This window comes from Ambystoma mexicanum, chromosome 11, assembly GCF_040938575.1.
Source record: "Ambystoma mexicanum isolate Mex_15411 chromosome 11, UKY_AmexF1_1, whole genome shotgun sequence".
NCBI lineage: Eukaryota > Metazoa > Chordata > Amphibia > Caudata > Ambystomatidae > Ambystoma > Ambystoma mexicanum.
The window spans coordinates 1286314703-1286336516 of record NC_090934.1 but is presented as its reverse complement, the minus strand read 5'-3'; the positions used below and the strand labels follow the sequence as shown (position 1 = coordinate 1286336516).

The 21814-nt window shown below is 47.6% G+C and overlaps 1 protein-coding gene across 1 annotated transcript in view; it reads right to left on the bottom strand.

The window, feature by feature from the left end:
- ATP8B4 (ATPase phospholipid transporting 8B4 (putative)) overlaps positions 1–21814 on the bottom strand; it is a 5389235-nt gene that overhangs the window by 3683479 nt on the left and 1683942 nt on the right. The window contains exon 8 of the mRNA XM_069624764.1: positions 4754–4836. Coding sequence (XP_069480865.1) covers positions 4754–4836 — 83 coding nt within the window. The remainder of the gene's footprint in view (positions 1–4753; positions 4837–21814) is intronic.

Here is a 21814-nt window from a genome sequence, read left to right as displayed (position 1 = left end):
GTTTACCTTTCCTCTCACGAAGGGCCTTCTCCATCATCGACTGACAGGAGCCACAGTCGCCGGTTCGATGGTCTGAACCGAGGCAGCAAAGACAAACGTGGTAAGGATCTGTAATCGACATCGTCGATCCGCAGGCGATACATTTTTTTAACACCGTCTTGGGAGTAGACATGGTGGAATAGACGACATTTTCTGAAGAAAATTTCGAAGCGCTCTGTTCTCGAGAGCGAAGCAATGGGAAAAACGGAACTGAAGCCAGCGGGCGCGGCACGAGCTATTTATACTGATGGTGACGTCGACACGGTACGCAGCCCGTTGAGGGACATCGACGCCACGACCTCGTGCACAGCACCCTCTGCTGAGAAAACAAATAAAAAATAAATTCCGAAGCAGCGAAGCTGGCAGGATACCAATATCATAAGATGAGGAATACGTGGGAGGACACAATCCATTCGAAATGCATTCCCAAATGGTGTGGATAAATCGTGCTAGGGTGCACGTGGAATTGGCAGATTTTAATGCCATACTGCAGACCGAGAAAACCTTCTTGACCAAAGCATTGTAGTGTTTATCATCCCTGTCCTGTGGGATCGTGGGATAGGCATTCTGTTTTCCTGAAGAAGTGGCCACCTGCACTACCAGACTTTCTGGTGTGGGATGCTTTGATAGCTACATGGATGGAGAAGGCTTTCTCTCTACTTAAGGGAATAGATCGCTCTCGAGGAGGTTCCACAGCCGGGTCCGAAGACACACAGCTCTTATGTTTCTTATATCCTTTGACTGAAGCATCGCCTCTAGGTGTTTTTTGAGTGGGGCAAGCACACATTCTCAACACCTTCATCCTACGGAGTCTAAATTCCTCCCACTGGGCTGGGGTACTAGACTTAGAGGGGCAAGTAATTTGCTTGGGTGAACTGGATGATGAAGTGGACGGCGACCTGTAACGCCTCTTTCTCCCATGCCTCAAGGACGAGGAATGTTGGGAGCCACTTCTAGAGCGAGAGCGTTTAGATCTTTTGTGACAAGGAGACGTCGGTCTCGACTCATCTGACGATTTACGTTTAGATGGGTTTGAGGGGGATTTTAGAGGTTTACCTTTCTCCAACTTCCCTCTATGTTCCCTCAGGGCCTTGGCCGTCATCAAAAAGCAGTCCTCGCACTCTGAGGACGTGTGGTTAGATCCTAAACACCACAGACAGATTTTGTGCGGTTCTGTGACAGACATTTTAGCTCCACAGTCCCATCGCTTTTAAAAACTGGACCGAGGAGTAGATAACGCCGATGAAGATGCCATACCGGGTCGAACACTCGAAGATTTTTCGAAGAGTATCGAAGAATTCTGACTATAAACTGAGTCGTTGCGTTTCTGAAGCTGTGAAGCGCGGAAAAACAGAACTGAGGCCAATGGGCGCTGCATGTGCTACTTATACCTGTGATGATGTTGTCGTCGAGACGGAAGCCTCCGAGGGAAATCGACTCGACCACGTTTCGACGCACAGCGCCCTCTATTGAAAAGAAATATTCCGAGGCAGCAGCAAGCAGATGGATATATATCAAAGAGAAGGAATATGTGGGAGGACCACAATCCATTCGAATACGTTTTTACTGGCTCACATGCCTGTCGGTATTCCACGGGGTCCCCAACATCTCTGGACAGACTCACCAGTGTCTTCTGGCAATGCCTCCGATCCGTGGCACGTTGCTGTGGTGAAGCTTTCACCTTGGGATGGCGTTCTCTGCTCTGCAGACCTTCTCTCAGCTCTTCCGCAGGCTCTGCATTTGTCTGTCAGTAAGCCTGCTGCTTCTGAGCTTGACCGTGCTGCCAGTAGCTTGGCAGTTGCTGCCAGTTCCCAAGTGGTACTCTGACTGTGCCTGCAGCGTCTTCTGAGGCCTTGCGCCACTCCAGTAAGTAATGCCTGCTCTGGCCAGCACAGTCTGTTCCCATGACTCTGACTTCTCCCGTGGTTCTGCTTCTTTCTCCTGCGGTGGCTTCTCTCTTTCTCTCTCTTGCAAAGGCGGACACAATTTTTAAATATCCAACACAGTTGAGTCTCATTACAACAACTAGGCTGCATGTTCAGCTTAGTGTTTCTTTTGATCCACATTAACTCCTTCTTCCTTTCCTCCTCTCAGTACCTGAGAACGTCTAAGGTGATTTTTTTAAAGGATTTTTGGTTACCACAAAATCATAAGCGACAGGAGATATGGTGTGTGTGTGGTGTGTGTGTGTGTGTGTTATGCATGTATGAGGTGTGAATGATATTATGCCTAGAATCGTTTGCAGTAAGGGGGTTTGGGGTTTTACAACAGATTGTAACTCCTTCTTCCCTTCCTCGTCTCAGTACTTGAGGCTTTATGGGAGTTGGAATCCATAGGTTTAAAGGAGTCTAAGGTGAATTTTTTGGTTAGCACAAAATCATAAGCGACAGGAGATGTGGTGTGTGTGTGTGTTATGCATACATGAGGTGAAGAATACCTCATCTCTCCTAATGGGGCCATCACCTTCCCCCGACGTCTGTCTCCTCCCATGTGATCCTCCTTCAGAATACAACCCCCACCGTCATGATCAGGAAGCAGCTGCCGTCCCCTGGCTAGATGGGAGGAGATATCTGGTCAGGGTTCAGTGATGACTACACAGGATTCATCACAGTGGCCTCAGCATGATATGTCGGGAATTGTGCCGTAGTGCTAATTTATACCGTAGCCAGACTTCACACTGACAGGAGGCTGTGGGAATCCTTGCACATACCAGGTTCTTCCCTATCTTAAAAGCATAATTTTATGGAGTTCTGCATAAAAGCTATCACAAAACTCATGCATTCCTTTATCTTGTAAATGGATGTTGAAGTCACATGGAGAGAATCATGTTTAAAATGTACACAACCGCACGCATTGTTAAGCTATTGATACGAATCATAACAAGTAACTTAGGAGATTTTCAGTTCTCATCACAAAATATTTAAACGTTCTGCAGCTTAACTATACCAATTATGAGTTTCTTGTTTTGCAAGTAGTGGACTTTTTGATTACAGAGCTTCAGAGGAGAACTGCATGGCACTTTTTATGGCAAATGTAGTGGTAGCCTTACTTTTCAAATAAAAGATATTTTCAATCTAAAAACCAAAAGAAATATATATTTTTTATTTTGAACCTCTCGAGAAACACAAATGCCATACATTTTCTTTTGCATTTTATTTAGAGAAAGGCAAGTGCTTAGAACAGAAACTCTGTACATGAGAAACATTACAGTGAGCATAGCAATCCCATTACAGCTTGCTTTACAGGAGGTCAGAGTAATAGATGAGTAGATTTAATATCAGAGGCCTGATATACAACAGCGTTTTACAATGTGGCAGTCCCATTTAAAAAGGCTTTGTAAATCCGGACCCATGGGCCTTAGTCTAGAAAAATAGTGCAAATTCAGCTATTTTCCTAGCTTCTACTCCAATGACCTCATCTGCACTCACCAATTACTTCCACCAGATGTTTCTCCTAACTGCCTATGTAGTATTCTCCTCCTCCCCTCTCCAGATGTAATCTTTAACCTTCCCTTGAATAAACTCCTTTCCTCTCCTGATGTTTCCTCAAAACTACTCCTCTCCTCGTTTGTTGTCTTCCATAACCTCCTCCTACTTAACCCCTTCTCTTCTTTCTTGGTGTCATCTCTAACCTCCTCTCTACCACTCTTTGCCCCCTTAGCTTTCACTCAAGCCACTACTCTCCTTCTGATATTCGTCCTCACCATGTCACTCCTCCTCTCCAGTTTTATTGCCACCTGTCTCCAGCCTTCTTCCTGCTCCACCCCAATCTCCTCCATTAAACTCACACCAAAGGTATTATTTTGCCTGCAAACAACCACACTATCAGCAAGTTCATGGTTAATAAAGCAGGCTGGCACCAGCTCTGGGGATCACCTTTGTTAAGCTGCATTCAGGTGTCTCTCATTTCCAGGCTTAGAACTGAATTTTTTAGGTGGCAATATACTGTGATTTCGCTGACACTTCCTTGACCACTGCCTGTTTTGCAAAGTGGACCATGTCTTGATGAAGGCTGGCTGCCATCTTGGAATCCCAGTTCATGAATGTGGGAGCGGGGCTGCTGTAGCGGAACTCCATTCACACTGTCCTACAGGGGGCATTACTCAGCTGCGTAGGTGAACCATTTGGACAGTACAAGAGAATCTCCTGATGTGTGGCTGCCTGCCCATGCTGTCTGCTTGTAGGAAGCAGCACATGCAGTTCAATCTTAGTGCGCAGGACTTGGCATACACATCCTCCATGGCTGTCCCAGAACTGTCAGAGTTTTGGACCAGCATGTCAAAATGACTCATGGGAGATGAGGGTCCAGCGCCTGCTGTAAGTAACACCTTTTGGGAATGTCTGCCCCTCCAGTGTGCTTGAGACTCAGATGAATTATCCTGGATCGGAGCTCCTCATAAAGACACTGTGCCATGTTTCCGCTCAAGGTGATGAGTCCCTGTCAACAGACTGGGGAATGGTGAAGTAGGCCAGAATATCCTCATGCACCATCCCCATGTAGCCACGATCACATAGTGGGTGATGGCAGTTAGCTCTTTTAATTCCCTCTGCCTTTACACCAAGAATAATCTAGGGAATATTGATACAGTGTTCGGGGGAGAGGAGGGAGATGATGTTACATCAATAAAAAGTTTAGCATTGGCTTATGTTTATTTGTGGTCGTCAGAAGAACGCTAAAACCTATATTTCATAGATCCAATACTACCACCACTCACCGTCAAACTGCGCAAGTCTTGTGATATCAGTCCCAAGCTCATCAGTTACTTGTAAAGCCTGGCGCACCTTCAGGTTTGTCTCACTGTAAAATGAGGATATCATATTTACTGAGGGGTTGCAGATTTTAAACATGACAAAATGGTTCTAACACATCACATAAACATATCGCTCTAGTCCCGTAAATGCTAAGGGTTGTGTCTTTTTGTCCAATTCACATAGAAAGACATACAATTCCAACACCTTACATTTAAACAAATAAAATAAAAAATATCTACAACTCGTAGTAGATCGTTGCATTATTTTATAATACTGACAAGTATTGCTGATATAGGTTCTACGGTGAAAGAACAAAGGCTTTGTCTCTGCCCCAAATAAGTGTGTTAAAAAATTTAACCATTTCAATTTAATGGTCAGCAAAGGAACAACCGCACACTTCAAGGCTACTCCCTAAACACACACCAAACCCCAATCCTTAAAATGTGATTTGAAAAGGAAATATATGTTTACACATACATTTCTCAGTCACCATCTCAAGGAACTACTCATCCAATATAGGTACACTACAAACAAAGCCCAGGATATTTATCTGAGCAAAATGTTCACCTGTTTTGGATTGGACGGAAGCTGTGATGGTAAGCAGTCTACTTAAAACAGAGCTGCACGTCTAATCTAGGCTTTAGGGAGATTTGACCAGTCAACTGAAGCCCTTCAAACCCTACATTAGCTCCCAGTCAATAAAAGGATGAATTCAATACTCTGGGTATCAACCATACACGGAATGTAAGTCCTACAGAGGCAACAGGGCAGGAAAAGAAATGCTTGCTATCAGGGGACATGGACTACTGCACAACATTCCTCAGGAACTCAGATCGGAACATTGTCACTTGAAATACAGACAAGCATTGAAACCCTTACTGTTCAATAAACTTCCAAACCTTGAGCACTGTGTCTGATCGGTTCTAATCAGGTCTCTACCGAATGAATGCTTCAATACAGCAGGATATCTGGAATGCCTACCTTCATCCAACTCTGTTCACCAACCTTTCTCCACCCCTCCCCCTTCTTTCACGCCCAGAGGTTTTCAGCACCGTGCACGTTACAAAAAACCTAAATATTAAAATCTTCCATATCTATGATGCCACCTGATGGCACTACTATGAACAAAGCTGATAAATGCTGAGCATGAAAAGGAAAAGGCTGAAAAGCCCGAAGTTATAGGATTCGCTCACATAAACTATCAGTGTTTAAAACTTGGATGGAGAAACATCGGAGGAACATCCCGTCGAAAGAACGTTACAAGGTAAGAAGTAACTTGTTCTTCGAAGGGATTGTGTCCTCCGACGTATTCCTTATCTTTGATAGACTCCCATAGCAGTGGCATGTAATTGGAGGTGGGAGTAAGAATGTTATGTATCCCTTTAGGGATGGACCGAATGTAATACGGCTTGCCAAATCTGGTCTCTTGACTAGTGGAGGAATCCAGGTTGTAAAAGTTTGTGAATGTATGTGCGGACAACCATGTGGCAGCCGCACATATGTCTCGGACTGGTACCCCTCTTTGGAGAGCCGAAGAGGCTGCAATACCCCTGGTTGAATGAGCCCTGAGATTTTGGGGTGGCTCTTTCCCTGCCAGTTTGTAACATTCCAGAATGGCCAAAATAATCCACCTGGAAATGGTTTGTTTTGTTATGGGTAGTCCCAACTTGTGACCTTAGTATCCTACAAACAGTTGGTCTGCTTGCCTGATCCTAGACATTCTGCTGATGTAAAAGCTGAGAGCTCGCCTTGGGTCCAGCCTATGTAGCCTTTCTTCCTTTTCCCCGGATGGGGAGGAGGGTAGAACGAAGGTAAGGTAATTTTCTGAGTAATATGAAATTCAGAAGCCACCTTTGGGAGGAAATTAGGCTTCACCTGTAGGACAACTTTGTCCTTGTGGAAAATTGTATGTGGGGGTTTACAGGAGAGAGCTTGTAGCTCGCTCACCCTCCTAGCAGATGTTAGTGCTACCAATAGGAACGTTTTAAGAGTGAGAAATCTCAGCAAACAAGAGTGAAGTGGTTTGAATGGAGTGCCCATTAGGAAGTTTAAGACTAAATTTAGGTCCCATAAGGGAACCTGGAATGGTTTTGGAGGATAAACATTAGTTAATCCCTTGAGAAATTGTATCACTAGAGGTAGTTTGAAATACGATGGTTCCTCCGCAGTGCGCTTGAAGATAGAAAGCGCTGCGAGATAGCCTTTTACAGTGCCAACTTGAAGGCCTGAGTTTGCCAAGTAGAGTAGAAACGATAACACTGTTGGTGTACCACATGAAAAAGGGTCGATATTCTCTTCCCTACATCAGCTGCAAAATTTGTTCCAACGGCAGCGGTATAAAGACTTTGTTGCTGGCCTTCTGGCCGAAAGCAACACCTCGATGGCGTCATCAGGGAGATCCCAATCCTTGTACCTCACCCTTTCAGAAGCCAAGCGTGAAGGTTGAGAGTTCTGGTGTCTGGATGGAGAACCTGACCTCCCTTCTGCGAGAGAAGATTCTCTTTGAGTGGAAGACGGATTGGAGGGCAGATGGACATATCTAGAAGGTCCGGGTACCACGTTCTCCTGGCCCAGTCCGGGGCAATTAGGATCATGGTTTTCCGGAATCTTCTCAACCTCCTGATCATTTGATGAATAACAGGGACTGGTGGGAACGCGTAAAGGAGTGGAAACTCCCAGTCCACTACGAACGCGTCTCCTAGAGCTCCTCTCGGGGGAAATTCCCTTGAACAGAACAGATCGCACTTCCTGTTGGCGCTTGTGGCGAACAGATCCACCTGAGGGGTTCCCCAAAGGGCAAAGATCTCTTGAAGGACTTCCTGAGCTAGCTCCCACTCATGGGAGACTGTGCTCTGCCTGCTCAGAGCGTCCGCTGTCAAGTTCTTCTCTCCGGCTAGGTGGACTGCCGATAGAGAGATTCCTTCCCGAATTGCCCAAAACCAGAGCTGCATTGCCTCTCTGCACAGTGGCAGTGATCCTACGCCTCCTCTTTTGTTGAGGTAGTGCATGGCCACCGTGTTGTCCGTCATTATCAGGATATTTCTCCCCTGTACTGATGGCAGGAAAGCTTTCAGCGCTAGTCTGATCGCTCTCAGCTCCAATAGGTTGATGTGTAGTCTGGACTCCGATGGAGACCAACGACCGCTGATGGTCAAATCGTTGGCATGGGCTCCCCACCCCGTGAGTGAGGCGTCTGTGACTACTGTTATCTCTGGCCATGGTTGCCAAAACAGTTCTCCTTTCAAGATGTTCTCTGGATAGGCCCACCATTGAAGGTTGCGGGCTACTTTGTCTGGAATCCAGAGGAGATCTGTCATTCTCCCTGAGAATTGAGACCACTGAGTTCTCAGTGCCCACTGAAGGGATCTCATTCTCAGGCGAGCCTCTGGCACAAGGAAGATGCAGGATGCCATGAGGCCTAGCAACCTCAAAAGTCGAAGGCTGGGAGACGTTGGGCATTTTGAAACTTGTTGACCATCTGCAGAATATCTTGAGCCCTCACCTCTGGTGGCGAGGCTTTTCCCAGGGAAGTGTCCAGGACCGCTCCGATGAATTGGAGTCTCTGTGATGGTATCATCTGTGACTTCTTTAAATTGAGGGAGAAGCCCAGTTTGTGAAGGAAGTGGCAGACATAATCTAGCTGGATCTGAGCTTGTTCCGAAGATACAGCCCTGATCAGCCAATCGTCCAGGTAGGGATAGACGTGGATCCCTTCCCTCCTTAGACTCGCAGCCACTACCGACATTAGCTTGGTGAAGACCCTCGGGGCGGAGGTCAGCCCAAATGGCAGAACTCGAAATTGATAATGAGAGTCGCCAATTGCGAAACGCCGTTATTTCCTGTGTTTGAGATGGATAGGCACATGGAAATAAGCATCCTGAAGGTCCAGGGATACCAGCCAGTCCTGGAGCTGGGGGGCCTGAAGGATCTGAGAGAGAGTTACCATCTTGAACTTGTTCTTCCGGAGGAACTTGTTCAATTCTCGTAAGTCCAGGATGGGTCTCAGTCCTCCGTCCTTCTTTGGTATGAGAAAGTAGGGGGAGTACCAGCCCTTGTTCCTGTCCGCTACAGGTACCGGTTCTATGGCACCTTTCTGTAGCAGGTCTATAATTTCCTGCAAGAGGAGCAGAGCTGGAACTTTTAGAGAGCTGTGCCCCGGTGGATGTCTCTGAGGGACGTGTAGAAAGGGTAGGCAGTAACCCTGGGCAACTGTCTCCAATGCCCAAGCATCTGACGTTATAGCCTGCCATTCCGTCAGATGGTGAGTTAACCTGCCCCCTACAGGTGTCTTGTGTGGAAAGACCTCAGAGCGGTTTGGGGGCGGCTGATGCAGATGCTGAGGGTAAAGAGGCACCTGCTGCGGCCTTAGTACTTTTGATCCGTCCACCTCGGGTGGATCTCCTTTGGCCTCTTTGAGCCGGCTGTCCTCTGCCTTTCCCGAATGCGGAGTAATAGCGAAAGGACATTCCTCTTCCAGAGGTCTTTGAGGGGCGAAAAGGAGTTTGGCGGATTGCAGCTCCTAAAGATTTTGCTGCTGCTTTAGATGTTTGCAACTTTTCCAGACTGTCATCAGCCTTCTTTCCAAATAATGAAGAGCAGTCAAAGGGCATATTCAAAAGTCTTGCCTGTACATCTGGAGCAAAGCCAGACTTTCGCAACCACGCATGCCTGCGGATTGTTGTACTTGCCGCCATGGCCCTGCTGATACTTTCAGCGGAATCAATGCCAGTTTGAAGTGACTCGCACATGGCATCTTTGCCATCTTTAATAATGGTAAGGAAGGCTTCCTTTTCTTCTCCTTCGGGTATGCAGTCAGCCACTGATGAAGCACACTCCCACAGTGTATGACTGAACCTGGCGAGCGTACAGGTGGCGTTGATGGACTTCAACGCCATACTACAAGCAGAGAAGACTTTCTTCGCCATAGAATCGTACCTCTTGTCATCTATATCCTGCAGGACAGTAGGGTAAGCGGTCCTACTGCTAGATGAAGTTGCCGCTTGGACCACCAGGCTCTCTGGAGTCGGATGTTTTGATAAGTATTCAGGGTCAGCAGCCGCTACCCTATACTTGGCTGACAATCTTTTATTGACCGCAGGGATAACTTCAGGAGTTTCCCAATTAGATGTAATTTTCCTTTGTAAAGCTGCATGGAAGGGGACCACAGGATCCTCCTGTGGACCTTTGTCTAATATGTCTGTCAGGTCATCCTGTTGAAAAACAGGCAAAGGCGCAGACCAACCCATAAATTCAATAATTCTTGCCATAAGGGTTCTATAGGGTGTTTCGGCATGTTCCCCTGGGTCTGGCTTAACAAATTCCACTTCTGGGGAAGTGTCCAGCCCACTTGCCTCATGTAGTGACTCCTGTAGGTCATTCAACCTTCTTTCCTCAGAGGTGAAATCCTCTGAAACAGGCAGTGTGGTCCTCTGCAACCCAAAGGTTTCCTGATCAGAATCTTCTCCCTCTTCATAAATTGAAGATAGTCCAGGGTACTCTCAACTCTGAAATGGTGTAAAACCCATCTATAAGGCAGAAGGAGCCAAACTCGTCATTATTGGGCGAGAACCCGTCGATGTCGTCGACGCCGATGTGACAGGCTTCGAAGGCGCAGAGAACGGCGTTGAGAAAACTGGAAGAGGTCTCGAAGAACTCGAGAGGATCGGGATCCTACTCAAGGATGTCGACGATGGTCTCGGCGTCATGCCGGAGGCCCTTGGAATCACCGTTGGCCTTGGTCTTTTCTTTCATCGGCGTCGATGTCGGCGTCGACGATGGCGTCGAGTCGATCGACCGATGCGTCGAAGAACCCTTCGACAACGGCGTTGATGGCGCCGATCCATGCGTCGAAGGAATCTTCGACGACGTCGTCGAAGGTGGTGCCTTCTTACCCGATGGCTCATGGCGCTCTCGGGTGGAATGTTTCGCCGGGTGCTGCGACTCGCAGCGTTTTGATTTGTTGGGTTTTTCACCCGGGGTATCACCCTCACCTGTCTTCGAGGGGGTCGAGGCCGCTTTCTCGAAGACGCTTAACATTTTCTTTCTGAATTCCTCCCACTCAGCCTGAGAGCTGTGTTTTGTGGGACAGGAGACCCTTTCTGGGGAAACAGAAGATGACGAGGAAGGGGATCTTCGACGTCTCTTCTTTGAGTGTCTTGATCTCGACGAATGGTGGGAGCTACTTTGAGATCTAGAATGGGAATGTTTTCTACGGCGAGGAGACGAATGCCTCGACTCAGCCGAAGAAACCTTTGAGGAGGTTTTGACTGACTTACCTCTCTCGAGCTTCCCCTTGCGCTCCTTCAAGGCTTTCACCGTCATGGACATGCAGTCCTCATACTCCGAACAATGGTGCTCGGCTCCCAAGCACCACAAGCAGATCCTGTGTGGATCTGTTATCGACATTTTTTTACTGCAGTCTCGACATTTCTTGAAGCCGGATCGCAGCATCGTCGGTTCCGATGAAGATGCCATCGAGAACGAGTTGGTATTTATTCGAGTAGATATAGAGGGTTATCCCGACTGAACTGAGCAACGACGTTCCGAGGCCCCACGAAGCGCAGAAAAACGGAACTGAGCAACAGACGCAGCACGTGGCTATTTATGGGCATGGTGACGTCGGCGCCGATACGGTGGCCGTCTTGGGACATCGACTCGGCGGACGTCGACGCGCAGCACCCTCTACAGAAAAAATTTCCGAGGCCAGCAAGCTGGAAACGTATTATCAAAGATAAGGAATACGTCAGAGGACACAATCCCTTCGAAGTGTTGTTTTTCCTGGGAGGAGCAAGGTTTATTGCAGTGTGCTTAGCGAACGCTACTGGCATCCCGGTGGTATTGATGGGTAGAGGTGTTGTTGTGGAGGGCGATAATTTGTCACGGTGAGCTGCTGCGAACGCTGATGGCATCCGTGCTGCAACAGGTGGATTGGAGTGTTGTTGTGTTTGGGTCCAGCGATATAGTTTATAGAGGGGAGGTGGTGTCAAGAGGATGCAGGGAAAAGCCAGATTTTGAGGGCCTTTCTAAATTTCAGGTGATTTTCAATATTGCGAATGTGTTGGGGTAGGGAGTTCCAGTTGATTGGTGCTTGGACAGAGAACGAGGATCCGCCCAGCCTGGAGGAGTTGTGAAGTGGGATCACTGGGTGAGGTTTATTATGTAGCGAGCCAGCTGCAACATATTGCCAAATAGCTCTCAGATGAAGTGACCCCCGACTCCAGGTTGGTTGGACATGATTGTGCCCCATTTTATTTAAGAGAGATGATCTGGCTGCCCAAGACAGAAATGAAAGATCGCCCTAGGATGATGATGCTTGGGTGGAAGATGTGGCGCCGGGCATGCCGGATGATGGAGAACCCATTCCCATGCCCCCCGCAGGTACCGCTAGCTGCACTGGCAGGGGGAGATAAGCAGCTAAGGATGATAATTAGGAACCATTGGGAATCGGTGGGGTTGGTAACGATAGGAGATATCTGGCGAGAGTGGGCTATTATAGTCTTTGAAGTGCTGGAGGAGGAAACGGGGTTACACACAAAGGCCAGTATATCACATATCACAGAATGGTGCAGAGAATTAGGAAAACATGGCCCAAAACAGTCCTAAAAGATGAACCAGATGCTATCATAGATACGATATATGATATAACGGAAGGGGGCATGAGATCTCTAGACTGTACAAGATGATGCTGTCTAAGGTCGAGAAGGAATTAACACAATTGAGACTAGACTGGGAAGCGGAAGTAGGAGCCCCGATAGAGGATGGGATGTGGGAACGTGCCCTGGCATACCACAAGAAGGTGTCAAGGAATGCGAGACTAAAACAGATACAACTGTATATTACTCACAGGGCATATATGACACCTCTGAGGATATCTAGGTTTGAAAATGCTGGACGACAGGCATGCCCCAAATGTGACGAAGAAAAGGCTGACATGGTACACATGTTTTGGTCATGCCCAGTAATTGAGCGTTTCTGGGGTGAAGTAGCACAGAAACTAGCGGAAAAGGGGGTCACGATCATCATAGAGACAGCCTGGGCCTGCTTGCTGGGAGGGTTCTCCAGATCGCAGAAACTTAAGCATGTTAGTAAATTGAAAGATCTAGCACATGTGCTCGCAAAAAGAAGGATTGCCATGGGATGGAAGACATGTCACAGGCCACGGGTGGAGGTGTGGTGGAAAGAGTTGCAAAAATGGGTGGAGGCAGAAACCATGGTATGGCAAGAGGCAAGCAATGTAGGGGGAGAGGAGGAGGCGGGAACCCTGATGGCATGGAAATCATTAATAGCGGGATTGTTTGGAAAAACACAAGATCTGACAGAATCCACGGAAAGTGAGATCCCACCACGTGAGGCAGATACAGAGTGTGTGGAATAAGTAGGCTTGTAAGGGGTGGGGGGGTGGGATGAGGGGAGCAGTGACCAAAATTAAGCAATGAACAATTGAACTGTTGATATATGCACTGCGTGTTTGGTTTGTAATGTTGTTTGGTTTGAATAAATTAATACCATTTTTTTTTTAAAAAGTGGGATCACTAGACGATATGCTGATATGCGGTTCGAGATCTGAGACTCCTTGAGTGGTGGTAGTGCTGGATTTTGTCTTGAAGGAATTCCGGGCCGGTGTTGTGGATGGCTTTAAAAGTAGTGCGTTGACCAATCGGGAGCCAATGGAGGACTTTTAGTGTAGGGCTGATGTGTTCTTTGGGAGGTAGGTTAATGAGCAGGCGTGCAGCAGCGTTTTGCATTCTTTGCTGTTTCCTTTGTTGAAAGGCTAGTGCACCTAGGTAAATGCAGTTTGCGTGGTCTAAGTGGGAGAGGATGATGGAGTTGACAGCCGAGAAGCGGTGCGGATAGGTGAGTTAAGGGAAAATACGCCTGAGAATCCGTATATGGAAGAAACAGGTCTTATATACAGAGGTGGTGTGTTGGGAGAGAGATAAGTCTTTTTCCAATGCGCATCCAAGGTTTTTCACTAAGTTGGAAGTTGCCGGTGCGGGTCCTTGGGATTGCGGCTACGGAATCGGTTGGGGAAGGAGCGCTGTTTTCCCACATACTCGGATTTCCATTTTCCCAGGGTTGAAGTTGAGGTGGTTGGTCGTCATCCAGTGGTCAATATCCGAGAGGTATGATGACAGGTCCGGACTGTTGGAGTTTGGAGATTTGGAGATTTTAAGGGTGATCTGGGTATCATCTGTGTAGTTGTAGCAAGTAAGATTGTGGGAGCGGATGATTGCGGTCAGGGGTTTTAGGTAGAGGTTGAAGATTAGGGGAGATAGGGATGCTCCTTGTGGGACCCCTTTTCTTACTGTACATGAGTTGGAGGTGAACGGGTGGAGGTGCATAATTTTTGAGAAATTAGAGATGAAAGTGGAGATCCATGAGAGGGCTGTGTTTTTGATTCTTAGTGTTTGTAGCCTGTCTAGTAGGATAATATGTTTGATGGTATGAAGGCTGCAGAGAGGTCAAGGAGGATGAGTACAGTGCAGCCTTCTGTGTCAGCTGTTCTTTTTAGGTCGTCCCATTCTGTTCCTCTGAGCGGACTGAAGCCCGATTACACAGGGTCTAGGAGGTTGTTGGCTTCAGTGAATAGGCCAAGCTGCTTGTATGCTCTGCTGTCCATGCGTTTGGCCATGAAGCGTGTGTTGGATATTGGCCTGTAGTTCTGGGGGGAGGAGTGGGTCAAGTGTAGGTTTCTTGAGGATGGGTTTGATAGAAGGTTTTTAGGGCTTCCGGTAAGGATCCAGATGTAAGTGAGTGGTTGAGGATTGAACGTGCAATACTGCCTGCACAGGTTGAGGCTAGGATGTGTTTGAGGAGTGTGGGCGGGCAGGGGTCCTCAGGGGAGCCTGATGGGCTGCTTTTTGCTAGGAGCGAGAGGAACTCCTGGTGTGAAATGGGAGAGAAAGAGTTGAAGGTTTGTATCGAGGGGGGGTTTTGACGAAGGTCGGCCTGTGGGCGGTTGGGGGCGGGGGATTGTGTTCCAGTTTGAAGATGTTGGCAGAGTGTCTGTCATTAGCGACATTTTGGAAGTGTAATGATAAGGTGTCTGTTAGGGAGAATTCTCATTATATGGCTAATTTCCCTCACCTAATGAGTCCCCCAGCAGCTTTGCTGGATTTCTGGAGTTTATTTTTTTCACTTGGTAAGAGTGTGAGCTTTTCCCCCACTCTTACCCATGTTTTGCCATGTGTATTTCCTCTGTTTTTGTGATTGTGGACTCTGGAGTAAACCACTTCAGTAGCCCCCTTCTTTTGTGTGTTACACAGCACCTTCAGTGCAGTGACACAGGGTTGTCTTTTAAACTTCCCACCGACTCGATTTCTGAGGCTGACTACTGTCTCCCAGAAAAGGGTAAAGTTGCCATTAAACCACAGATCCAGTACACCCCATCTTACATGGAGTAGTGGAAAGGGTTAATTCTTAGCCCTTTTTATCTGTACCTCCTAGAGCATTGTTTCGCTCTTTTAACATTTAGACTTGGCTGGTGGCAGTGGTATCTACCCTAACTTTTCTACCGCGATTATACTATATAAACGTGGTATTGTTTTAGGCTATTATATTAGCCTCGAACTTAAACCCGCTTGACCAAATACTTTTTCTTTTGGCTCTGGTCGGGTTTATTCGCCATTTCTTTTTGTTAAAGTCCTTCTTGTGTTTTACTTTGCGCGGCAAACCAGGTTGGCCTTCTTTGTTCACTGTCTTTTGGCGGGCTTCTGCCAAGAAGTCCTCCTCTAGGCGCCTGGGTGTCTAGGTGGGCTGAATGTGAGGGAGGGGTGTAGTCACCCCCTGCACAGGGTATCCCAGGAAACCCAAGTCGCACTTTGCCATGATTGGCTGAGGTGGTTGTCCGGGCCGGAAACCCCCCACCCCTGCTGCGTGATTGACAGCCAGGCTGTGTGACTAGGGGACTTTCACATAAAAGGCAGTACTCTTGGGCGGCTGGAAGTCAGAGTCGCCACTGGAACTACAAGGAACTGAAGAGAAGCAGAAAAGAAGTCGGCTGCTGCAGCTACCCCATCTCAGTGAAGCCCTGCTGCAGTCCTGAGCTATCTACCCTTCGATGACCAGAGAAGATCCAGTCCGGAGTCTTCTTCCCTTGAGCTTGGTGGGAATAACCAGCTCATCTTCTACAGCCAGAGGATCCTCTTTGTGATCGAAATCGCTGCACACTGCTGTAGTGGTCCGGATAGCCATCGGAAGAGCCTCTCCTGTTTTTAAGGAGCGCACCTTTTATTCACCGTCGCTGCTGCCGGCTTCAGCCCTGTGTGGTGCAGACCCCTCCAGACGTCCTCCTTCTTGCCGAAGCTCCAGGAACCGTGGGTCTGCAGGAAACTACCAGGAACAACTGGCGTGTGATCCTCGACAACAGGAACCAAGTTCCACTTGACACTGGCTCCGGCCTATTGACTCTTGAATTTCTGTCCATGAGTGTTCTCTGATTCTGTCTGCCTTGACAAAAGTATTGCCTATGATTTTTGCCCCCAACTCTCTGTGGGTAACTGAGGTGCTAAGTGTGTTTTTGCCCCGGTAACATTTCTTGCTGCGGATATACGTTTCTTTAGTACTGTCAAAAAGTGATCGCATATGTATTCCCGGTAACGTCTTTTGTTTCACAACACCGGTCCGTTAAAACATAGGGTACTTACCTTGAAGTATACCGTACAAAGTGAATTGGTTGGTTGTAGTGTATTTTACGTGTGGTTTTGAATTAATAGAAGTGTTGTGTTTATAACAAACGGTTTAAAAATAAATGTACTTATATTTTTTACCAAAAACATTGAGTCAGTGTTTGCTTGAGTCACAGTAATTGGGGTCCTTTTGTGTAATCTCTGCTACTGCTCATATACTCTTGAGATAAGCCTGGCTGCTCCGCTACTGCTACCACTTTAACATAGTAGTACAGGCTTGTACCAAAGGTAAAACTTGTATTACCACCTGTAGTCTTAATTGTGTGTAGTGGTCCCTAAGGGCACTGCACAGGATTCTGCCTAACAGTGTCACACAGGGTTTGTGAGACGGGTCGGGGTGGCTGGAGCAGTCCGGGGAGTTGAATTTGGATATGATTCTTTGTAGTTCCTTGCTCAGGTTTCAAGCATTTCGATTTTGATCCCATAGAATGTTTTCTTGATTTTTCTGATTTCCAGTCTGTATGCTCTGGTTGTTCTTGCTAGGGCGGTTTTATTCTGGGCCTTAGGGGTGGTAGATGGTGCTTGAGGGTTTTTAGCGATTTGAGGTTGGCGGTGAACCACCTGGGTGTGGGTCCTGATCTCAGAGAGCTCTGTTTTGTTGAAGTGAGGGGTCTAAGGGCGTTTGAAAGCCAGAGGTCGAACATTTTGATCACTGGTGGTTCTTCCTGGAGGGAAAGTGTAGGGTGAGGGTTGAGGGTGAGGGGGGGAGGTGCAGTGTGGAGAACGTGGAACAGCGAGGATGGGAGATGAAGGGAATAGGGCTAGGTGTGTGTGGGGAGGTTTGGGTCCTATAGTGTGGTGGCACGCTTTGCAATCTGGGCTGGAGAATGGGTGATGAGGGGCATGAGGTGGCACTGGTCCGGGTCTTTCCTTGGCTTTTGGACAGCCCAAGGGGTGTGGGTGAGAGTGGGAGAGGCTGTGGAGCTTAGGGTTTTGGCCAGAACTGCTTTTACAGCGCTGAGATTGGGGAAGCGCAAGTTTAAGGTGCTATGTTGTTCGTAAAAAGGTGTGAGCAGCTGGTGCGGGTGAGTGATTAGTGGCGTGGGTGGTGAGTTAGGGTTTTTTATATTGGTCACCGGGCGATCCGGTATGTTCCCCGGCACAATGTTGTCTACTCCCTCTCTCCATCTTGGCGCTCTTAATTGAGCGGAGCGTGATCTACATGGGGGGCATAGCAGGTTGGTTTGAGCGGGGTTGGGCTGGATGGGATGGGGTATAGGGGTGCAAGTTCATGAGGTGCAGGGTTGGGATGATGGGCTGTGTGTTGCTGGTGGCTGAGCTCAGCTGTGGTGAGTATCATCAGGCCTACTGGTGCGCCAGCATGCTGCTCTGATGTGTCCAGTGCGTAGCATGGTGTCTATCTTGTGGGACGGGCACATCAGATTATGTGTCTGAGGAGAGGTGCACCGCCAAGTGCGATACAACACTAGATATGTGTACTTACCTGGCCTAGGGCACCGGATCAGGGCTGTTGGGTGGGTTTGCAATACCTGATTAGAGGGTAAGGCGGCGCGCCTAACAAGGGCTACTACAGTCGAAAGTAAGACGTTTTAGCATTTGGATTTAGGGACGAGGGGGTGACAACAGTGAATAGTTGAATGCAGTGGCACCTGGATTTGGGAAAGCTGGGTGGTGGGAGAGACACCTAACTGGGGTACAGCAGTAGAAACCGAATATAGTAGCACCTAGATTTGTAGGCAGTGAAGTACAGTGTACCTAAGTTTGGGAAAAGCGGTGAAAGGTCCAAATTGGGGGTTCCGCACTAAAACAGTTAAATACAGTAGCTCCTTGGTTTGGGACACCTGGATAGTGGGAGTAATGCCTATATGGGGGTTGGGGGGGGGTTACAACAGTAGATCAGTTAAAAACAGTAGCACCTCGATTAGGGTCACCTGGATAGTGGGAAAACATAGCTAAATGGATCTTTCAACAGTCAAAAACAGTAGCACCTAGGTTTGGGACACCTGGATAATGGGAGAAATGCCTAAATGGGTCTTTCAACTGTCAAACATATTAGCACCTAGGTTTGGGACACCTGGATAATGGGAGAAACGTCTAAATGGTTCTTTCAACTGTCAAATACAGTAGCACCTAGGTTTGAGACACCTGGATAATGGGAGAAACTCCTAAATGGGTCTTTCAATCTGGCACAATCTTGCATAAAGTCAGGCTAAATACGAGGTATGATTAACTTACACAATCAGGCTAACTTACACAATGGGCCTCATTAGGACCCAGGCGGATTTCGCGGTGCTAAATGCACCGCGAAGCATGGCGGAAAGCCGCCGATAGCGCCATGGGGGTTGGCGGATTTACCGCCCCATTCCGACCTTGGCGGGGCGGTAAATCCCCAATCCCCATTCTGCCCTTCCCCATTCCCATTTTTGCCCCATAGGGTATAATGGGAGTGGGGAAGGAGTTAATTACGCCACCGTAAAATACGGTGGCGTAATTAACAACGAGGTCCCGTAGCGCCATGGTTTTCTCCGCCTGGTAAAACCAGGCGGAAAAGGCCGCCATGGCGCTACGGGAACTCGTAGTATGGCGGAGAGGTACGCCATGCACTACGCTGGCGTAAAACCCTCTCCGCCAGGGTCCTAATGAGGCCCAATGTGGCTAACTTAAACAATTAGGCTAAATGTGACATATGGCTAACTTACACAATCAGGCTAATGTGCACAATCAGGCTAAATTCTATCAGAGAAAGAAAAAGATGAGATAGGGTCGGACAGCCCAATGGGGAACAGTGATTGCTGGTCCCTATGTCCAGACCTCGCCTACGTTATCTGTCACTGTAGGTTGACGGCTGCCGGCTCACCAGGCTAACACGGGCCTACACGATCTGGAGCTGCTTCTTCAGGACCTGCCCTTTGTCTCAGGGACCTTAATCGAAAGGGCTGACGGACAGGGAAGCTGCCCTGGGCTATTGGATTAAAGGTGCATCAGGCCCAATCAGGTGATGGGGTCGGGCTGGGAGGCGGGGATTGGCGAGGGAAACAAGGAAGAGGGTTCTGGACAGGCAAACCAGGAGTGCAAATGCTACGCATGGCAAAATTCACAAATTTAAAAGCAGCGCCTCCCAAACAGGCCAAAATACTAATTTACCAGAGCAGATGGGCTCAAGAAGAGGCTGCAGGTGGAAATGCGTGCCGGGTCCTCAGCTTCGTCAGTAGCTTTGCTCAATGGAGGCAACCAAGGGCCCCAGGCCCAATCAGGCAACGGGCTGGGAGGCGGGGATCGGAGAGGGAAACAAGGAAGAGGGTTCTGGATAGGGAAACCCACTGTAGAGAAAGACAATGGGAGTGGCCTCGGTGGATCCTGTGTGTACCACTGCCGTGGTCGGTAGAACAGAGCAGGTGACCATGCCCGGGGACCATGGTTCCTCTCAACACATTTCCCATGCTGAGAATTGACCCTTTCTTAGATTTCCTTTTCTGCTCAGGTCATGGAAATGTAAAAAAAAGAGATTTAAATGTAAAGTATGAGTGTTTCTCTTTTGTGCAGATTAAGGTAGCCAGTGGTCTTTGCACTTTACCCTGCTTCTGGCCTGAGACCGGGGCGAAGAAGCACAAGGGAAAGAGTGGTAGATCTGGCGCAGATCAAATTGCATATCATTGTGGACTATATATGTGTGCATATTTTGTGGATTTGCACTGTAGTTTGCAAAATATACATTAATTTGCAATTATATTGGGACTAAAATATACTTTTAGATTTTTTACAAGAGCCATTATATGAATTATGTTGCATTAGAAGAAACTGTGTCTCTTCATGGAATAAAAGGCAAATGACTGCATTACAAATGTGGCAATAATTCCTGGTATTTCCTCCGGAAATAGGACCACTTGCAAATATCATTACACCTTAGTTTAAACATGTGGTAATGGGAAGGGTATGCATGATTGAGTCATTTGGACCCTTAAGTTATTCCCCATTTGGAAGTTGCATTGAACTCTGTGGAAATGCGGAAGTACCAACTACATGGGTAATAAAGAATACAGCATTCAGCAATGCTTTTGTGATTACCTCTCAACAAAAGCGGGTGGTTCATGTTTGGGTTCCAAACCCCATAGGAGCTCACGTTCCAATAACAGATAACGTAAACGGAAGGCGTAAAAGCTTTGAGTAAGGCTTTAACGCCTTCCATTCACCCCACGGCTCATTTACAATAATTTGGATGGCAGAGAGGAGGGGTGGAACGCAACTTGCATTTTCAAGGCCTCCCTTCCTATCCACCATACAAATGCTCAGGCATTTGCGCCAGCATGGATTGTCATGCTGGTGCAAATGCTGGAGATCCCTATGGAGTCCACCTACACTAGCATAAAGCAGGCGGACCACATAGGGATCCATTGCACGCACTGCCTGCCATGCCTGTAATGTTTATTTGTAATTGTGAACACTGCTTACCATGCGTGCATGATAATCAGTGTTTAGAATGAAAATTAAACACTGCCCAACATGTGAGCATAGCGAACAGCAATGTTTAATTGTAATTATGAGCGCTGCTTGTAATGCGAGCATGGCAATCAGCTCTCACAATGATGAAAATTAAATGCTGCTTGGCGTGAGAGCGCATGTGTGCTTCCTTTTGCTCTGCACTTTTTCACTCCTACGTGCAAATGATGAAAGTTTGGCGGCTGGGAGCCTCACACATAACGGCTCTGACCCTAAATTACACTTTGGAGCAACATGAGCTCTATGATCGTGTGGAGCTGAAAGACATCCAGTATTGGGAAAATACTGCATATTTTATTAGTATTCCAAAACTTTAAATAGGGCTCAAATTTTTTGTTTGCAAATACATGGCCAGATCCACAGAAGGATTTCCTGACATTCGTGTCCCAAGTGTGCCTACAAGTCACGAAAACTGCTGCATTCTGTGGGTGGCTGGTTTCACGAAGCTGAATCTACTGACACAAATGAGCAAATTATAATGAAATTAGTAATTTGGCGGTGGGAAGTTATTACGTGTTGACATACACGTAGGTGGCCGCCTGCCAAATTTTCATCCTTTGCATTGTGGAGTGCAAAAGTGTGGCGCAAACTGCACTCCAAAGTGCAAAGTGGGTAACCTCTGCCTGGCATAAACGCTGCCTGGCGTGATCTTTGCATTCCTGAGCCGTCTTGTCCTGCTCTGGCTCTCAGAGTAATGCGCTTGCGATGTTTAAATGTCCCACACACAGGTGATTTGGAAAAACAACTAAACTGCATGTTATGCTTCAAATGCGTGTTACCTTGTTCATCCGCCTTCATCTTCCACGTCTCAGTACTTGAGGGATTCTGTGAGTTGAAGTTCATAGGTGTCATTGGACACATGGTGCTTAAAAAGTAATT